Raw genomic sequence first — 19,966 nt, 5'->3', positions numbered from 1 at the left:
TGATAAAAGGTTATTTTAATGAAGAAAAAATGCAGAACATCTTAGTACCGGTAAACAGGACCTATCGGATTAAAAAATATAGGAAAAATGAAATAAATCCGGCATTCAAATAAAAGTCAGGTGGAAAGGCTGGGATCAGAAATGTGTTTCGTGGATCGATGAAAAGATGGTATACGGCCTTTCTCCCCCACCCTAATCATTAAAAAACTACGACGAGAAAAGTGATTATACATCACGCTACCGAACAGTGCCAGCAGCGAAGCTGTTATACCTGTTATACGAATTAGAAAATCCGTAGTAGAAGCTCAAAATTAGGAAGTGGAAATTTGGTTTTGTTTCGGGAAGGACTTGAGTCCTTTTAGTATTTAAGAAAAAAACTATGGTTCGGTTTTACGTTAGAGACACTTACTAGACCCGTGGAACTGAACATAACAAAGAATAGTCAAAACGTTTGGAATATTATGTTACTCAAGCGGAGTCAGGTCTAACGGGGTTTCTGTTTGGTCAGACCACACCTGAAGACGGCGGTTCAGAACATCGCAAGGACGTCGTTTCTGGACGACACATCTCTAACCCCTATAAAAACAACAGCCTGCATTTCAAAGCTCACACTGTAAACGATAAACTGACGGAAAACTTATTTTAAACTCCGTGGAAGTGAGAGTTAAACTGATGCTTAATAAAACGAATTTGTTTTGATGTCCTCCGGCTTTTAACTGCAAAAATAGTTAACGTCCCCTCAAGTAAAGTCTCTACATGTATATCTTTGGGATTTGTTCATAACTAAGTCTTTAGCGCATCTTACTCGCGCAAACCGTTTAAGTTTCACCATAACTATGTAGATCTTTTAGTCTGCTGGTGGACGGTGTGTCAAACCATTAGACGCCGTTCCGACCCGTTTTTAATCTTTAACGATATATGAGAGAATATTTCAGTCTGGTGGAGGCTACTGATCCAGTAGTCGCTGTCACTGGTCCAGTCCGGTAACGTCAGACTGGATGTTCGGTTCCGAAGCCCCTTGCCCAACACCATTAACACAGTAGTCTTTGCCGTGTATGACAAATCAATCGAAAGCGTGAGGTACAAAGGACTAAATTTAACAAAAGAATGGACTCGCCTCAGCCCCTAGCCCCTGCAAGTAAAACATCCCCGTCCCTCGGGTTTCATCTTCAACACGCACCCAACCCGGCCAACACTGTCTTGCCGTTTTCATTTTACCAGAGGGAAATAACAAGATTTCTATGGTTTCCCGCCAGACGCATTGTGTATTTTTCACGCTGTCATCTAAACGAACTTGGTTTTGCAGAAAAAAAAACAATTGCGATTTGTGAAAAGCTTGCAAACGATAAATTATTACTGTCACATTCTAAATTGTGTTCAAAAGTGTGTATCCTGTTGTGAATGTCAATAAACGATTCAAAACTACCGAAACCTGTTGTTTTTTGTGCATAACTATATAAAAAGAAAGTACTTACATTTTATTCATTCACAACACAACCTCACACAACCTCACATATGAATCTCATAGTCACAGCATATTCAATTACACCTTATTTCAAAAAGGAAAGCCTAAAAGCTTTATTTATTTACTGTATGGTCTAGACTTAACCAATCCAACGCATAACCAATAAACGTTATTTAAAAAATAATCAAAATGCATTTTCAAACCATATAAACAATAAATGTTGTAAAATACAAAATGTATTATCAAAGAGTAATAAACGTTGTATATTCATTGCATTACCAATACGCGTAATTTAAATGCATTTTTCAAATAGTGTAATATGCTTTATTGTTCAGGGTAAAAAAATAGTTTCTTGTTTCAAAAGAACCATAGGTTGAACATTGTGTTTGTTCACTGAATGGTGCGCAACAGTGGAAGTCGAACGTTTTTGCATCAGCAAGTACTCAGGGCTCTGGCCGATTTATGATTAGGCATTTGATATACTGTGTGGGCCTTCAGTAAATGCAAAATGTAACTCCCCCACACACGACCCCGCGACCCGGCCAAGCATTATGCAAAGCGTCCATAATCAAACAAAATGTTTCAAAATGTTATTTTTTTTTTAAAAAAGTCTTTTCTAGTTCTTTTTCACCTTCCTCTTTTACACAGGAAAAACTAGGTTAGTTTTTGTGTGTAATTCATGATTTAGGCAGAGGCAGGGCGTAGACAGTAAAGCAATAAAGCAAGAGAAACACAAAACCAAACAAACAATATCAAAATATCTCACTGCTTCAATAACAGAGGGAGGGCAAAATAGTACACAGGCAGTATAACAGACATAATAAAGGAAAAGATCATTTATCACCTAATATCCTCGCCACTGATGACCAGATGATGACTAAGTGTGTGTGTGTGTGTACATACATTTCTGTAGTCCTGGTTTGATTCTGATCTTTTTATTTACACACTCAAACACACACTTGCCAAAACACCGTGCAGCAACAGATGAACATAGCTTTAGAACACATTGAGCAGGCAACACCTGCAAATTCCAACACTACTCCTACCCTTCAGACTCAAGTCAAGACTTTGGCTGCCGAAGTAGCGGACTTTCTGGGAAATGCCTTGACCTGGAAGGTCGCTCAAAGAGGCAAAATCTGCAAATGTACAAGAACGACTGGAGCATGGTCAAAATATGAGGGACTTTGTAGCGGAGTTGCTGAAAGAAGTGCCGCCACTTCTTGACTGAGCTTAACGAGCCCTGCATTTTCAGCCCGAGGATGAACTCATTCTTCGGGTCCTTTACGACCATGTGTTGAAGAACATTATGTGCAGGGTCACGTCTCAGAGGAATCTACACTTCAACAATCAGCCCATCCAGATTTTTTGAGACTTTTCACCAACTGCTGAGCGACTAACCGGGAGCTTGCTTTACCCAGCCAAGCTTCGAGTTACATACAAGGGCACTGAGAAAGTCTTCACTGATCTCACTGAGGCGCTAAACTTCGCATATGAACATTTCACAACCAAAAAGGGCTTGTGTCACGGTCGATCACGTTGCCAGTATTAGTGACCTACCAATCCCAGTCTGTGTGTGTTGCAGCGTTGATCGACTGCGGTGCGGAGGGGAGCTTCCTGAGGGCCGACATTGTGGAGCGCCTGAGGATCCCGGTGGAGGAACTCCTGAGACCTCTCCGCATCACCACCCTGGACGGGTAGCCCATGGGTCCTCGGCCCATCACCCACGTGACGACTGGGGTCCACCTAGCCGCTAGCTTCTTGCACCAGGAGGAGGCCTCACTGCTGGTGCTCCCGGCCTCTGAGCATGAACTGATACTAGGTCTGCCATGGCTGAGTAAACACAACCCTCATATTTCCTGGCCTGACAGGGAGATAGTGTCTTGGTCCTCGTATTGCCGCCCATACTGCTTCAATCTCGCCCCCCTTAGAGTCAGGTCCACATCTGTGGAGAGTCCAGAGCCAGAGTCCCTAGTCGTCCTACCTTCCGAGTATGCGGACCTTGTAGACGTCTTCTCTGAGTCTGGTGCTGCTAAGCTTCCCCCCCACCGCCCGTATGACAGCGCCATCGACCTTGTGGAGGGAGCGGTCTTACCCAAAGCACGAGTTTATCCCCTCACTAGGGAGGAGGAACGGGCGATGGAGGAGTACATAGACGAAGCCTTAGCACAGGGGTATATCACACCATTTAAGTCTCCTGTAGCGTCAGGGTTTTTTTTTATTCAGAAGAAAGGGGGGGGGGGGTGGGGCCATGTATAGGGCGCATAACGCGATAACCAGGCGCTTCCCCTATGCGCAGCGCATACAATCTCATGCGGATCAGGGAGGGGGACGAGTGGAAGATGACGTTCATGACCACCAGGGGGCATTACCAATACCGGGTCATGCCGTATGGCCTAGCCAACGCCCCTCCGTCTTCCAGTTGTTTATCAATGACGTCCTGAGGGACTACCTCGGACGATTCGTGGTGGTCTTTCTGGACGACATACTGGTGTACTCCCCCGACCTGATCACCCATGTGCGTCACGTCCGCCTGGTCCTGGCGAGCCTCAGGTCCCACCTGCTGTTTGTTAAATTAGAGAAGTGTGTGTTCCACGTGCCGGAGATACCTTTTCTGGGTTACATCATCAGCGAGCGGGGGGTTCTTATGGATCAGGCAAAGGTTCAGGCGGTTCTGGATTGGCCGTCACCAGGCTCGGTCAAGGAAGTACAGAGCTTTCTAGGCTTCGCAAACTTCTACAGGAGGTTCATTAGAGACTTCAGTAGTTTGGCAGCGCCCATCACGTCATTACTCAAGGGAGCCCCGCAGCGCATCACATGGACGCAGGCCGCAGAGGACTCGTTTCAAGCACTTAAGCGGCCGCCTCGGGGGTGGGGTACTGTCAACCCCAGGGGCGGTTTCGGGCCGCGGTCCACAGGCTCCTTGGGACTTTTCAGTCGATGTTGGGTTGATTTCAGTGTTCATGTACTTTCTGTTCCTCCCGTTGGTTTTCTCACTAAGGACTTTTATGTTGACAGCGGTCGTAGTAAGACGTCATGTTTTCTGTTTAGTTCTGATTCGTTTCACCTGAGAGCTGAGTACAAAGGGAGCAAACGCAGATGCCTCGTCGCTGAGAATTACTCTTGCAATGCCAAGCTGTAAGGTTGGCTTCATGTTCATGAGACTTCTAGGAGAGTCTACAGGCTTCGGTAGTGGATGCTCTATCGGAGCGGTTTCACGTTCAGAAGGAGATTGCTGTCTGGGTCACCGGTTGGTCGCCACTGGGTTTTGGCGTCCGGTTCCCTGGCACTCTAGTCAAGTAAGTTTATTAGCGCCTGACGAGCGCGGTTTTGGGGTGAGGTTTTGTTTTGCTAGTTTCATTGGTTTCTTTGAGTTCTAGCCTTCCTCCCTTTGTTTGATTTGCCCATTCTCACTTTGCTCCCGGGCTACGTTCCAGCCTCAGGTTTAGCCCCAATTCTGTTGTCACCTGTTTGTTTTCAGTTTCCGGATTTGGACCCTATACTTTGCTGCCTCGTTTTGTTGTATTTGTTTGTTTGGTTTCATTATTAAAGACCATATTCTTGCATTGCTCTGTCCCTGCGAGTGTTCCCTTGTCTCGCCTAGCCAGCATGACAGATTCCTAATATTTCTAATTCTAATTTAATATTTGAGGGTGACATAAATTGCATTCTGGACCAGTACCTAGATAAATCACCAACTGTAAAAATACCTCTGCCAATTGTGCTGATCCAACTCACTGGGGGTCTCTGTCGCTTGCTCACCTACCACCTATTTTACCTATTTAAAGAAAATCTAGCAGGTACAACAACTCATAATTTACAGTTTTCCTTACTTAGTGGAAACCATGTTAGTACAGGACTCATTTCACTGTGGATAATGACACTCTCTTACCAGCTTCAGCCAGCATCTTTACAAGGTTTGTTGCTTTTGTTCACATTAACATGTCTTGCATTTACAGGAGCAAATCAGTTCAGGACTATCAAGAATGTCATGACTATCATGAAATGATCTTTAAGATATCTTGATCTTTTTTCCAAAATGTTCAGATCAATACACTGTTGTCTAGCTTTAATAAAAAAAAAGGTTATCTATGCTAAACATCACTCAGTGCTTAGCTCCCCCTAGAGGTAGTACTTTTTCTTCTGCGTATAACAGGAATGGAGTAAATTGCTGCTGTCCAATGAAAACCATGTATCTTAATTTTTTTTGTTTTCACCATGATTTAAACACTGTAGCTGCTCTGTACACTGTGCAACTAAATCTGGATAAACGGATCAATAGAAATGCTCTAAATTAGAACTCGCAGAACTCGCGCACTAGAACTCGCAGTGCAGATGGCGCGACTGCGGTACCTAAAAAAGCCTCTGCATTCGTCTAAAAAGCTCCATGAATAGAGACGGAGTAAATCCAGAGTAAATACTGGCGATGTGTTTGATAGATGGAGACAGTTTAGAGTCCAGAAGGACTTCAAGACGGCAACTGGCTCATTTTCTCCTGAACAGGTGAGCACTGAACTTCAGTCAGTGCTGGGTTATCAAGGCAGCGCGTATTTGAAACAGGTGAAGTGATCCAGACTAGTGCTGGCTAACACCGGAGGAGCAGATCGGCCACAGCTGTTTACTACCTCAGCAGCAAACACGTTGCTCCTGCCCATTCCTGCCTACTAACGTTATAACGTTTATCCGTCGTTTCTAACAGAAACAGAAGTGACCCAGTCGGTGGATGTGGTCAGATTTCACTAGCGTAGTTTGATATTTTAGTGAAGCGATGTTCACTTTTCAGTGTAAATAAGGGGATTATGGTATTTTCTTTTTAGCTTTGAATGTCCCAGCACCTCCAGCCCTAGTAAGAGGCAGTGGAAGAAGCATCATTTGACCGCCCCTGTCCAGTGTTTTTAAACCACTTTGTGAATTATAGATCTTAATATCAATACAGAGGTATAGGATTATTGGTGGTCTACATTTTCACAAATAGAACAATTTTATCTCTGTAGAGAAGATCTGCCACATATAGAGGAAGGGACTGAAGCTCTGGGGAGCAGCATGGATGCCTCTGAAGCTCTGGAGAAGAGGTAAATATGGTATATGTCAGACCTATGCTGACAGTGTGTAATTCATTATCATGTAGTCTTCAGAATATGAGTGTCCAAGACACTGAAAACCTGAACATGAGTGAACATGAGATCAGTGACTTCAGGAACAGTGTGTTAGTTGTAATCATTGTTTTGAGTAGTACTGTAGAAGTAAATGTTCTTGTAATATGACTCCTAGTATTTACTAATCTCAAATTTCACAGTTTTGATTGGGGAACAGATGATCAGGAAGAAAAGGAAAAGGTGATGACAGCCCAGATGAGGAAACTGTTCCTCGTCTTTGTAAACAGTATGTTATAATTCCATTCTTACAGCCGCTGCTTTATGACTGGCAGGGGAACGCCCAGACTAAGGTCGCTTCGCCCTGATGACCCCAGAAGGTTTGGCATGCCTCCACCTGTCTCTAGACCACAGAGGAACTTAGGCAAACTCTAGTCAAGAGAGTGTTGGTAGGTAGAAAACACTATTATTATGAGTTTCTTGTGGTAAATAAAACACACACTTGAGGCTTGACCATTTGCTGCACAGCTATAAACTAGCCTTTCTTTTCTACATCAGACTGTGCTGAAGAACTAGTTAAGAAACAACAGCTACATTTTTGTGCAATAACTTCACTTAATCTCCACAGTGCAGCGTTCCAGACAGACTAATGAGCAACAGTTCCTGCTGGAATAAGAGTTGCACATCTCTCAGGTCACTTTATAGTCCATGTTCTATATTTTTCTGTATTATATTTATTAAGGTTTTTGCACTGATTGGAGTTTGCATAATGACTTCAGCACTCTAGTTAACTAATTAACTAGTATTGTTAATTATATGCTATGTCCAGCAATTAGCTCTATGATCTTATTTCACCTATCAAAACTGTAAATCATGTTTGTCATTACCATATTAAAAAATGATTCATACAATAAATAATTTAATAAAACGGATCATTTTCATCTTGTCTTTTTCATCAACTCATTAGTCACCCTGGTTGATTAATATATTTTTAAATTTACAGTTACATCATTGTTCATTAATATATTTTCTTTATTATGACACCAAACAAGGTTAATAACATAAATCAGACTAAACACAATCTGAAACCAATTTCTCTATAACAATAACTACATCAAATGGAGGAGCTGGGTGAGGTTTCTAATGAATGAAATCTGAAGAGCTGGAAGCCCTGATGATGTACCTGCGTCCAGCAGGTTTGTGTGGTAATGTACTAGTGAGGGCTCTTCATAACTGAGGTCTACATCAGGCTGGAACAAGGAAACACAGCAAGCATCAGTAAATCCCTGCTGTTCCCGGTAATGACCTTCACAGTGTGAACGAGCAGGTCTGTTTCCTCTGCTGAGAAGCGCTGGACATGGTCAGGTAGATGCCCCACTGAAAGAGCAATCCTTCGAAGTCAGAGCGCACCTGGTTCTTAAAGGGAAAGGCAAGTGATGCGCTGATTGGTTTATTGCATGTTACACCCAAAACACACCCATGAATAATTAAGGGACTTAGTACATGCCTTTTGTGCGTCTCAAGCCGTGCGAGGCCTACTTTTCCCGTCATTACTACAGTAAAGACACACTAACACGCCCTAAATCAAGCTGCATGAAGATCGTAAAACACACGGGGTCCTATTTTAGCGACCTTTTTATTTTAGCGATCACGCAGCTTGATTTATGCCGTGTCAGTGTGTCAGTAGTTTGAAAAGACAGAGTAAAGGATCATGAGCTTAAGTGATGAACGACTGGTAAATTGAACCCAGCCCCACATGAGCTGCTTACAAGCTGAAAACACACTGAACACAGAGTGCAGACACACAGGCTAATGTACAAACACACACAGTGCTGAGAAACTGTGTAGAAGAACAGTGTAATGATCAGAACCGGAAACACAGAACTGCTCATATTCCTGTGCAGATATTTCAACAAATGATCACATGATCCTTAAACCTTCAGTCTCCTTCTGTGTCGTACTGAAAGCCCCAGTCAGAAACAGCAGTGATGATATCAGTCACAGCAGTGTTACCTGTTACCTGTTTCTGAGATAAGTCTTCAGAGTCTTTCAGAGGAGTCTTCAGTTAGACATGTTCAGCTCCATCTTCATCAGGACATCCAGTCCTACAGCAGACACATCCAACAGCTTCTACATGATCACATGATCTCTGTTTCAGGACTGTAGTTTCTCACAGCAGAGCAGTTTGTAATATCACACACCTGCACACACACTCCACTGTTTCATTAGAAGGAGAAAACCAGTTGGAGCACATTGTTCTCACATTCGAAGTATATCTGAAGTCCAGTGGTAATGACACTAGGAGCTAAGTCCAATCAAATGCAAGTATTATCATGTCATATCTCATTATCATACAGAGATCAAAGAGCAAGGCCGTTTGATCAGCTAATAATCTGTGTGCATTGTGTGGACTTTACAATTATTTTTTAAGAGTTTGAGGAAAGTGATTAAGAATGTACAGTCAAGCTGCTGTTGTGCCGGTTGTTCACCTGCAAGACCCTTTTCAGCAGCCTTTATCAGTAAGAAGTTCAGTTCCTGCACCACATTCATTCCCCATCACAGACTGTAAAGTGGAAACTTGGACTGGTCTTTTTATCCAGAGCTGTGCTGATCTTGTAGTCTTTGCCCTGAGCTCTGAAAACAATATTATTATATTATTCACAAATATTAAATGATTAGTACAAGTAGTGATCCAGTAGGATTTTCATGTAGATGTTAGTTAATAGGAAGCCTGTAACTGGTGACAGTTACCATGGTAAAAAAACTCATTTACCTCCAGTTTAAAAACACATCATTCATTCATTAATTTTACACAAATTCTAGCAATGAAGTTATTGTTTTTTTACTGGACAAAAATGACACACAGAAAATGTGCACACAGTCTGAGGTTGAATAATATTGAAAGAAAGAATTTATATTTATATTATATTCTATAATTATATTAATAGTTAATATATGAACAAACCAAAACATCATATTTAAAGACACAATATTATTGAAACTAGTTTAAATGAGTTGTAGTTCAGTAATGAAGTGACCTTGTGAAATACAGAGCTCTGATATCTGATCTCTTCTTGTGGAAGTTTAAAGCTACTTTCACTTTCAGTCTCCTAATCACATGATCAATATCGCCCTCTGCTGCCAACAAATTAGAAGAAACACTGTGTACACAGTTACTACTCTCTCTCTCTCTCTCTCTCTCTCTCTCTCTCTCTCTCTCTCTCACGCACACACACACACACACACACACACACACACAGTATTGACATATTTGAACATGTCTAACACAAACTGCATCAACACATGAGCTACAATCTCTAACTAAACACCAGCAGGGTGGAACTACAGGGGAGGGGTTTCTAATAAAGTGGCCAGTGAATGTACACAGTGTGTAGAAATGTGCTGTTCCTACACACACACACACACACACACACACACACACACACACAGATTGTCAGATTACTTGCTGAGACCTGACTCCACTGTACTAAAAGTGGTTGATCATTGGACTCTGGGAGGGGACCGGCTGGGCTCTATGTGTAATATCAGTTGTTAAGTGCAGGATTTTATCATCTTCCTGTATTATTGCATCCATTTATCAACACTAATTAATGACAATAATAGTCTATATTACCAAACCATCTCCATCAAGATCCATGCTTATATCAATAATAAATAAAATACATTAAACCCTCTGACTGATGGTGAGTACCGGATGGGTTCAGGCTTTCCATGCCCATGCTGACCTCTAGCCTGGTCCACTGCAGCTTAGATCCACTTTCACCACAAAGCCCTTCCAGCTGATTTTACCCTGCTGAACTAAAGAGCTTCCAAACAGCACCTAAAAGGTCTGTAATGGAGGTTCTCACATGTTCTGAGTCTCTGGAGAGTTTTCCATGTAGAGACTTGTTCAGACTTTAGCTTGTCCTGAAGAGAACGCTGTAGTCTGTGTGTGTTAGTGTGACTGTAGGTGAGATGGTGTGTGGGTGGTTGTCTTACCCACTGCATTACTGAGATTTAGATCAAACCTGTTTTAGTGACGCTGTTCAGTGAACTACACCCACTGTCATTAGATCACACACTCAGTAAAGCTCTGAACAGCTGAAGAGACGCTGACCTCCAAGAGAGGAAGGGATTGGTTCTTCAATCTCACACACAGTGTCCTGAAATATAGAGGTAGGAAATAACACCTGGTTTTAAATGTACGCTGGAAATGGAATATTTACTGTATGCACTTCATTTTTCATCAGTCATACAGTGTTGATAGAGTGTGGGTTCTGCTTCTGATGGACAGGACAGTTGAGTATGATCTGCTTTATGAGGAAACCCTGCAGTGTGAGAGGAGAATCTGTGTTTAAACAGTAAGACCCTGATTAAGAGTCAGTAGTTGACCAATTTGACCACTTTACACAACCTGTTTACTTCTGGACTGGGTTTAATTAATAAAGTAACCATGGCTTTAGGTGATCATGACTGTATTGCTGCCTCTGCAGAAGCAGTTAATGTAAATAAATGAGGAAGTGAGGGAATGAGCTACATCTGATTATAATATCTTCACTGTAAGGTATAGAATAATAATATGGAGGGAAATAGCCGTCATTTCCACTGGTTATAACATGACCTGTTAACACATGATGTAGCTCAGATAATGAAGGAGCTGCAGATGTGCTGCTTTCTGGTAGTACTGTACTACACTAGTATTACTAGTGGATACTCTTTAACTTCATCAGTGGAGTTCCAGTGAGCCAGAACTGAACGTGTTCAGCGGTAAATGGAATGTTATCATGCTATCTAAGCTAAAGCTAACCGGCTCCTCTCTCCTAAGTTTAGCAGCTGTATTCAGGTTGATGGTTTAACATTTATTAAATTATGTGTTTAAAGCTGTGCATGGCGACGGTGTGAAAATCTAACAGAGCTTTTTATTTGATAGTGTCTGGCTACAGTTTTCCTCTTTAATATTTGGAAATGGTTTTCCAGTATTAAATAAGTGGATACCGCCCAAACCTGGTGGAACTGCAGCCTAATGAAAGAGCTGTGAAAACAGGGTTTGTGATTCTTCTGGTAGATTGATGATCTAGACAGCCAATCAGACGCTTAGCTCATTAGTTGTTCAGTCAGCTCAATCAGGAAGTTAAACAACAGTCAGTCAAGAAGAATTCAGGACATCCAGTAGACCCTGATGAAGTCTGATAGGACCACCTAGCAGCTGCTAGTTTTAGCTGTTGATGTCTATATCCTATAATCTTCTAACTCTAAGCAGTTATTAATGCTGTGATGAGAATGAAAGCCTAGAACCTGAAGTGGAACCAAAGAATGAGAACATGATGTGAACACATCACACAAGTGCTAGTCTGTTCTAGTCCCATTTCTGAGGAACTCTCTCTCCCTCTCTCTCTGGGTTCAGAGGAAGTTGGGGAGGTGGAGTGAGAGCGTCAGATTCTTATTTCTCCAGAATCAGATCAGAGACCCGACAGCAGGCTGGAGCTTGTGTGTGTTTTTGTTGTTGGCAGCGTGCCATCATCCTAACCTGATCAACACGATGAGGGAGCTTCTTTCACTTTCCTCTGTTTAGCACTTTTCTCTTTTTTACTGACCACACAGCACTGCAGATCAAACTACTGACCACACAGCACCGCAGATCAAACCACTGACCACACAGCACTGCAGATCAAACCACTGACCACACAGCACTGCAGATCAAACCACTGACCACACAGCTCTGTAGATCCAACTCTCTCTCTCTCTCTCTCTCTCTCTTTCTGTATTCATGGTTGTAGCCACTCCTGTGTTTGGAATGTGGTTTGGTGTTCAGTGGAATCTGGAGGCAGTTTTTGTCTTTCTAATGAAATATAGATGTTCAGACGCACTTTTAGTTCTAAACTGAAGGGAAACAACTCAACTCTCCCCCAGATATGCCCTTCTTCTGTTAATAGAAGTTATACTATCAATCTGCTTCATGTCTTATTTCTCTGCATGTATAGATAGAGCAGTAGACTACATGTAATCTAGATCTACTTAGTCACACTAGGTGATGAAGGAGCTCATCATCATTGAGTATCTGTGGAGAAATACAGCAAACAGCTGCACTTTTCTAACTGAAAGACTTTGAAGACTCAGATATCAGTACTGTGTTACTGCTTGTAGAAAAGACCATTTTTATTAAAGAAGTTGGATAGGTGAAGGTTTCAGTTAGGGGAGTCATGTGACCTGGTGTTGGAATGTCTGGGATAGGAATAGACTGGATGAGGAACAGGCTGTCAGTCACATTGGAAAAGCTCTGATTACACACTATTGAGATCAACACTTTGAGGTACAAAGGTACACTTTAGGCGGTACCTTGAATCTGATAACTCCTCCATGCAGCAGGCTGGCCCCCATGCTAAGACAGACCAGGATAGCCAGTCCACATGGGGTTTATGCCACTGGAGCCAAAGGAAACTCAGAGCCAACCTTAAGAGGTAAGTGTGCCAATAATGAAAAACACTATCTGCCCAGTGTGGGGACTGTCTCTTAGTGTGAGAGGATGGGTTGGGTGAGACACTACCCATCCAGTGGATGGCCGTCTATAGACGCTATGGGCATGGGCTCCCACAGGGGGAGCTTCAGAGTCCGAAAAGGCAGGCAGGCAGACCTCAGACAACCCTGACATAACGTGGCATTAAGAAACACCCCTGTGCCTGAGGGAGAAGTGGTCTCCCCTCCCCTGACGGATATTGCCATTTCCTGAGAGCACAGGGTGGAGGTGCCGAGACCCCGCAGTAGAGGCAACTGCATGGGCTGGACACTATTGCTCAGAGGTTCCTCTAACATCTGAGGAGGGTCCGAGGGTCAGAGGGTCCTGTGTGGGCCACAAGGAACTTGGAAGGTTCTGGCAGACAGTGTAAAGCCAAATAGTACATCCACCTTCCTTTTTATCACAGCAAATGAATTCCAAGTGAGGAAAAAGCTTTGAGGTTTTTTTTGTGCAGTGTAGTGTTCATGTGTATTTATAGAATTTATTTGGTGATTTTGTAGTAAAGTTTGAAGTGTTCACTTATTTTATTTATTTATATCTTTTACTTGGAGTGCAATTTTATAAACAGTATAAAGTATAAAGTATAAAGAGTTTTTCTAATAAACATTGTGTGTTCAACATCAGCTTCTTAATTCACCTCTGATAGTCCCTGAAACTGCATACCACGCCTGAGGGGGAACTAATGGGATTGATTGACATCCTATAACCACAAAATGGTGTTGTATATCTGTAAGGGGTAGCTCTAGGGCAAGGCCTCCTCCTGCCACCAGGGGGAGGCCCCGAGTCACCCCAGCCAGTAATAGAGCCCCATTCCCTACACCTGGGCAGTAGGCTATTTAAGCACATCAATCCAGTTGCCCCACTGCTGGATCTTTTGACTCTGGTCGAGTGTGTGTGCCAGTCACTGTCTCGAGTAGAAGGTTAAATGGGTGTCACTCTCCTTCATGTGTTCGTTTCCCTGTGTCTGTGCAGTGTGTGTGCCTGTGTGTGTGTGCGCGTGTTAGCACACATACACTCAGTTAGCAGAAGAAGGCATGAGTGCCTCTCTTCCCTGGTGTATGTGTGTGTGTGTGTGCGCGCGTGTTAGCACACATACACTTGTTTAGCAGAGGAAGGCAGGAGTGTCTGCCTTCCCTGTAACTTTCCAGTCCCCTTGTTTCTTTTGGGAGATCCTTTTTGCCCTTAGTTACATTTCCCTCAAGTTTAAAGAGGTAGCCAGCTCTCCCCTGACATCCTTTGTTTGTTTCCCGCCTTTATTTCGCGTTAGACATGACATCTTCTTTGTTTATTAAATCCACCGCTTTTAAGTTTAATTTGTTGGCTGTATTCATAACTGCTGCTTTGGGAAAGTGGCAGAGCGATGGTCTCGCAACGCGGCGCCCTGGGTTTGAGTCCCGGTGGGTTTATTTCTCGTTTCCGTTTTGCCTGCTCTAAGATTGAGGACTCTGCACTTGGGGCTGTTGGTCACATGATCTTGGTAGCTCACTCAGTAGCGCGCCGGCCCACCAACACGGTGGGCTGGGTTCAAACCCCGCTGTAATTACAATATCACAGTTTTTGGGATCAGATAAAAGGAGGTGTAGTGTGGGCCTTATGTCTAGGGCTTACATAAACAAGTGTCAGTAAAGTTCATTAATTTTAAACTGAACTGATTAAGTTTATTGTTTTGAAAACCTTAAATGTATATATATATAGCCTTAAATATAAATATATTACCTTAAAATTAGCATTTTATCTTGCTGTGAATGTTTTCCCATGGTTTCATGCTGCTCAGACATAGTACCTGCTTTCTCTCAGTTTTATTGAAGGAGATAGAAGACAGAAAAACCATGTGCAGTAGTCTGTTAGCAGTTAGTATGTAAGCAGCGTGGAGAGCCAAACACTGAGAAATGTTCACGACTCATGTTGGAAAATGTCAGGCTGCTCATATATATTTTTCTCTCTCTCACTCTGCATACCTGTCAACTACTGCAAGAACAAATATTTTTACAAAACATTTTCAGTGCTAGTAACTCTACAGCATTATACAGTGCTGGATTTGCTGATACATACTGAATAGATAACTAGCTTTGTATTCTTCCTAGATAATAATGGTGTAGTGCTTATACAAATAAAAGCTGTTATCAGTGTTAGCTCTTAGACCTAGCAGCAGGTCCTTCATTACCTAAACTAGTGTACATGCCTCACACACAGACACTCTGTTTAAGTTTGCAATGACAACAAAAAATCACTGATGTGGGAGAGATTATCTAAAAATCACCCACTTACCCCTCAGATTATTTTAGCATTATTTCAGTTGGAGACATTGTGCTTAAGTTTGTGCTGAATAATGTTTTTTCAACAATGTTTCAGGATGAAGATTCTGTGTGTGGTGCTGCTGGTTTTCTCTGGCTTTATGGAGATCACACTGTCAGGTATTTGTCCACTGTTAAGTTAAAACTGTGTATGTGTGGGAGTCAGTGGGTGAGAACAGGAGAGAGGGTAAGAAAGAATCCAGTTGTAGAATCCAGTAGTACTGAGCTATTCTACGGCAACTCGTGGTATCAAGTATTTTGCCCATTGCTATAGTCCCACTACTAAATGCTAGGGTGCTAGTAATGGCAGCCCCTGTGATTTTGAGAAGAACATATATCGTATTATGCTCTGACTTATTTTTTTCTCATAGTGATTTTCATTGCATTTCATGCTTGTTTTTGTTGCAGAGCGCTTTGGGGTTGTTGGTTCAGCTGCTCCTCTTGTTGCTGAAACTGAACAAGAGGAGCTGGTTCTGCCATGTTATCTCCAACCCAACATCAGTGCTGTGAACATGTTGGTGGAGTGGATCAGAATAGATCTGAGTGAAACCAGAACAATAGTGCACCTGTATGAAGACCGCGACGACAGAAATTTTGCTCAGATGGAGTCATATAGAGGTAGAACAGCTCTATTTTATGAAGAGCTGCAGAAAGGAAACACCTCACTGAAACTTTCAGCCCTCAGACCTTCTGATGAGGGAGCTTACCAGTGTCATGTTGAGTCCATACTCGGGCAAGATGAGGCGACAGTATATGTTGAAGTTAAAGGTAAAAATAAACATAGATTAAAACATACCTTTGCCTATTATTAACACACTTAATACTAATAATAATAATGAAGGACTGAAACAAGGGATCAATGATATTCTCAGTTCACTTTAACATATCCTACATCATATAATTTTAAACATGTTGAATTCAGAATACAGTGTTTAAATATATCCTTATGTAGTAATCACTTAATTATTAGGATGTTTAGAACAGGTTCAAACATACCAGTCAGTTTTATAATTTGTTTGGTATGTTCTTGTCTTCTTTTCCAGAGAAAGCTTTTCATGCTTGGAAGATTGCCATCATCTGCATTACAGTTTTTGGTATTGGATTACTTGTATTTGTGGCTTATATCTTAAAAGGTAAAAAGGTGATATTTTTTACACATATTCCCCTGATTTTGTCTGATTCTGTTTTGTTTGTTGTGGTGACCCCAGTGACTATGTAACCAAAAATTAGCATGTGTTATCTGCAATTTACTTATTTTCTACCACTAAAACCACAGGCCATCAATATCAGCCGTTATTAAACCAAGCAATATATCTTTGCATGCCAACTGGTTTGGTCCCTGATTCACACACTTTATTTCTCAGGATTGTCAAGGGCTTAGCACTATCACACAAGAAGAATACAAGTCCGTAAATTTCAATTTTACCTCTCAATATATCTTTCTTTCATCCAACAAATGCAATAACACCATAATAAAAAGACAAAAACATGCATAGTTACGTATTAAGGGAAATTGTGAAATAAAAAATGATGAAATTAAGCAAAACATCACCTTTAGTGTCCTTCATTCAGTACAATACAAGCTTTCTCATTTAAATATTTTCAATTCCATGTTGGTATTAAGCCAGCTGCATACTCTAATCACTGGTAATTAATAAGACTAGAGCAGGCTTGCTTAACAACAAAAGGGAAGCATCTTCTATTGCCTCTAGTGTTCGATAGCTTGCAGGAAGCAAAATCAAATCCATTTAAAGTTTTAAGCTTAGTGACTGTATGGCCCTGATCACAGCATTGATGCGACAGTCTGAATGTGAGTGATTGTGCTTTCTGCACACAGCCAGTATGTTCTGAAGTTCTGAAATGTACTTTATGTAATTTTGCTCTCATGTGTAAAAAACTATATTCATTAATTCAGCTTTTTCACAACCTACTGTCTTACACACCAGGTAGAAAGTGTACATTAATAAAGAAAAAAAGAAATTTGAGCTAAATTATTATATTGCACTACTGTAATGTTCCCTTACCACATTTTCAAATAATAACGTATGTACCACAAAGACAGCAGCCATAGTATAAAGATAAGCTCCTTTATGGAAGCAGCCCAATCAGTGTCCATGTCAGTGTCCACTCAGATAACCATTTGTTCCAGCAGGTAGAGCTGCTGGACGATAACAGTATCTACATGCTTTCCACTGTCTGTGTCATTCCAGATAAATTCTCAAAAAAGAAGCTCTCACCTAAACAGTGCTCCTTCGTAACCTACATGCGTCTCCAGTCTGGGAATGTGCGAAGAGAGTTTGACCTGAAGAAATACAACACATCAGATGAGTGTAGCAGGAGACTTATCCCAGCTGTCACAAACTTCAGAAAGGCTCAGTAAGTGTTTAATCTAAGTATTCTGATGAATGAATGAATGAATGAATGAATGATAGACTACAAATTACAGATACCGTTAATCTACACAATCTACCTGCACTGGAGGACCCTGTGACATCACATCTTGTGACCACTGTTAAATTGTTAAATTGTTTAGCAAGATACCATCCACTGTTCTCCTGGGGGACAGGTTGGACTTTGGTCTTGAGTTATGTCTTGTAAAATACCCCACACAGTCTTAAAACTAGTGAAACTAGTCACCAATATGACTAAGCTTTGTAGGCCCACTTTGTAGGTGAACACTTTAATCTGAAAATATAAAGACTGGGAGCTGTTTCTATTCCAAACACTGAAGCCTGTGTAGCTGCACAGCTAGGAGAACACCAGTAACCCTGTTCTATACACATGATCCAAGAAACACCAAGATACCAGACAAAAATCCCCAACAAACCTACAAATCAAAGTTCTAACCTAACACTAATAAATCATACCTCCCCAGTGGAAAGCTGTCCATCAAAAGCACACACACCACCATATCTGAAAACACATTTTAAGGTAAGGGACTGTCATGCAATGGAGCAACCAATAACAGGATTGCTTGATACATATGGGTAAATTGGTAAAACTGGCTATTAATCTTCTACAAACAATATTTTGTGAAACACATGGATAAACCTAAAATCAAGGATAATTATATATATATATATATATATATATATATATATATATATATATATATATATATATACACACACAATTATAGGATAATCTAATCATACATTACCTCAAAAGAAGCACATCAAGAAACTGAAGTTCTAAACACAAGTACATTGATTTTTATGGTAATATGTCAGAAAGATCTCTGATACCTAGTTGAGGGTGATATGACAAGTGTACTTGCCTGACTTTATTTTCTACCCCTTCTGTAGATTATCTAGCTGTAATCTCACTGCACAGTCCTGTGAGACTCTGCAGTCAGTTTTACAAAAAGAGAACTCCCTGAAAGAGCTGGACCTCAGTAACAATGCCATGCAGGATTCAGGAGTGGAGAAACTCTCTGCTGGACTGAAGAGTTCACACTGTAAACTGCAGATTCTCAGGTCAGAATTCTATCATTTCATGAATGATAAGCCGGTTACCTAACTGCCTACCTGCAGACATTCAGGGTATTGTCTATTCAAATTAAAACATCTTCCATTGAGTGTCATGTGTGATGAAGGGTGGTATTAGCTCCTATAGTCCCCTTATTATACAGCCCTGCTTACACACAAGGGAGAGGAGCAGAGCAGGGGAGAGAAGCCGAGAAGAGAGACTGCTAGAGAGTAAGGTGTGAGCTGAGATCGTACTTAAGGCTTCAGTGACTCTTTAAAACTGTTGGGCTTTATATTCTTTTGGCGCAGGGGTTGTGCCTAAAATCATGCGTAAGTAAAAAACTATGTGGGACTTGTGAGGTTTTTCAGTCATGTGTCTCTGCTGATCCCTGTGCTGCTGATTTCACGTATAAAATGTGTTGTATTAACTTCTCTTTTTTGCAGACTTGCTCTGTGTGAACTCACTGCACAGTCCTGTGAGACTCTGCAGTCAGTTCTACAGTCAGAAACCTCCTCCCTGAAAGAGCTGGACCTCAGTAACAATAACCTGCAGGATTCAGGAGTGGAGAAACTCTCTGCTGGACTGAAGAGTTCACACTGTAAACTGGAAACTCTCAGGTTAGAATGACATTTTTCCTTGAAACATTACAGTTTTGTGCCAATTAATAAATATTACACAATATACTGCAATATCTTTATTTTCTAGGTACCAAAACAGAACCTCATATTTATTGGTAGGAACTGTAAGTGTAATGTTTTTACACCAGTAATTACTACTTATTGGTTATTATTTTTTATAATAATTATTTGCCTAATGAAATATCTGAAGCATAATAATGTGAATATATATATATATATATATATATATATATATATATATATATATATATATATATATATATATATATATATATATCAGTGGTTCAGCTTTTGACTAGTGGTGCCCTTCCAGCACAGATGCAGAGACGGAGTCAACAAATAACTACTTAATACGCATTCGGAATTTAGGAGACTTAAACAGGCTTTGGAAAACACTTTGTTGATTCACATTGTTAATAAACTGGTTCATAAATCACTAAACGCAGCTCTGTTCTTTAATACCTTCGCTAACTAACTACCTGCAGATATTCTGAATC

The 19,966-nt window shown here is 41.2% G+C and overlaps 2 protein-coding genes across 3 annotated transcripts in view; both read left to right on the top strand.

The window, feature by feature from the left end:
* LOC140536165 (uncharacterized) overlaps positions 1–19,966 on the top strand; it is a 206,667-nt gene that overhangs the window by 54,172 nt on the left and 132,529 nt on the right. The gene's annotated exons all lie outside the window — the stretch shown is intronic.
* LOC140536166 (uncharacterized) overlaps positions 1–19,966 on the top strand; it is a 97,505-nt gene that overhangs the window by 54,171 nt on the left and 23,368 nt on the right. The window contains exons 2-7 of the mRNA XM_072657845.1: positions 15,422–15,483; positions 15,772–16,131; positions 16,407–16,496; positions 17,574–17,739; positions 18,669–18,839; positions 19,275–19,448. Coding sequence (XP_072513946.1) covers positions 15,423–15,483; positions 15,772–16,131; positions 16,407–16,496; positions 17,574–17,739; positions 18,669–18,839; positions 19,275–19,448 — 1,022 coding nt within the window. The 5' untranslated portion in view covers position 15,422. The remainder of the gene's footprint in view (positions 1–15,421; positions 15,484–15,771; positions 16,132–16,406; positions 16,497–17,573; positions 17,740–18,668; positions 18,840–19,274; positions 19,449–19,966) is intronic.

The sequence above is a fragment of the Salminus brasiliensis genome, chromosome 15 (assembly GCF_030463535.1).
Source record: "Salminus brasiliensis chromosome 15, fSalBra1.hap2, whole genome shotgun sequence".
NCBI classification, from domain to species: domain Eukaryota; kingdom Metazoa; phylum Chordata; class Actinopteri; order Characiformes; family Bryconidae; genus Salminus; species Salminus brasiliensis.
This window is presented reverse-complemented; position numbering and strand designations above follow the sequence as displayed.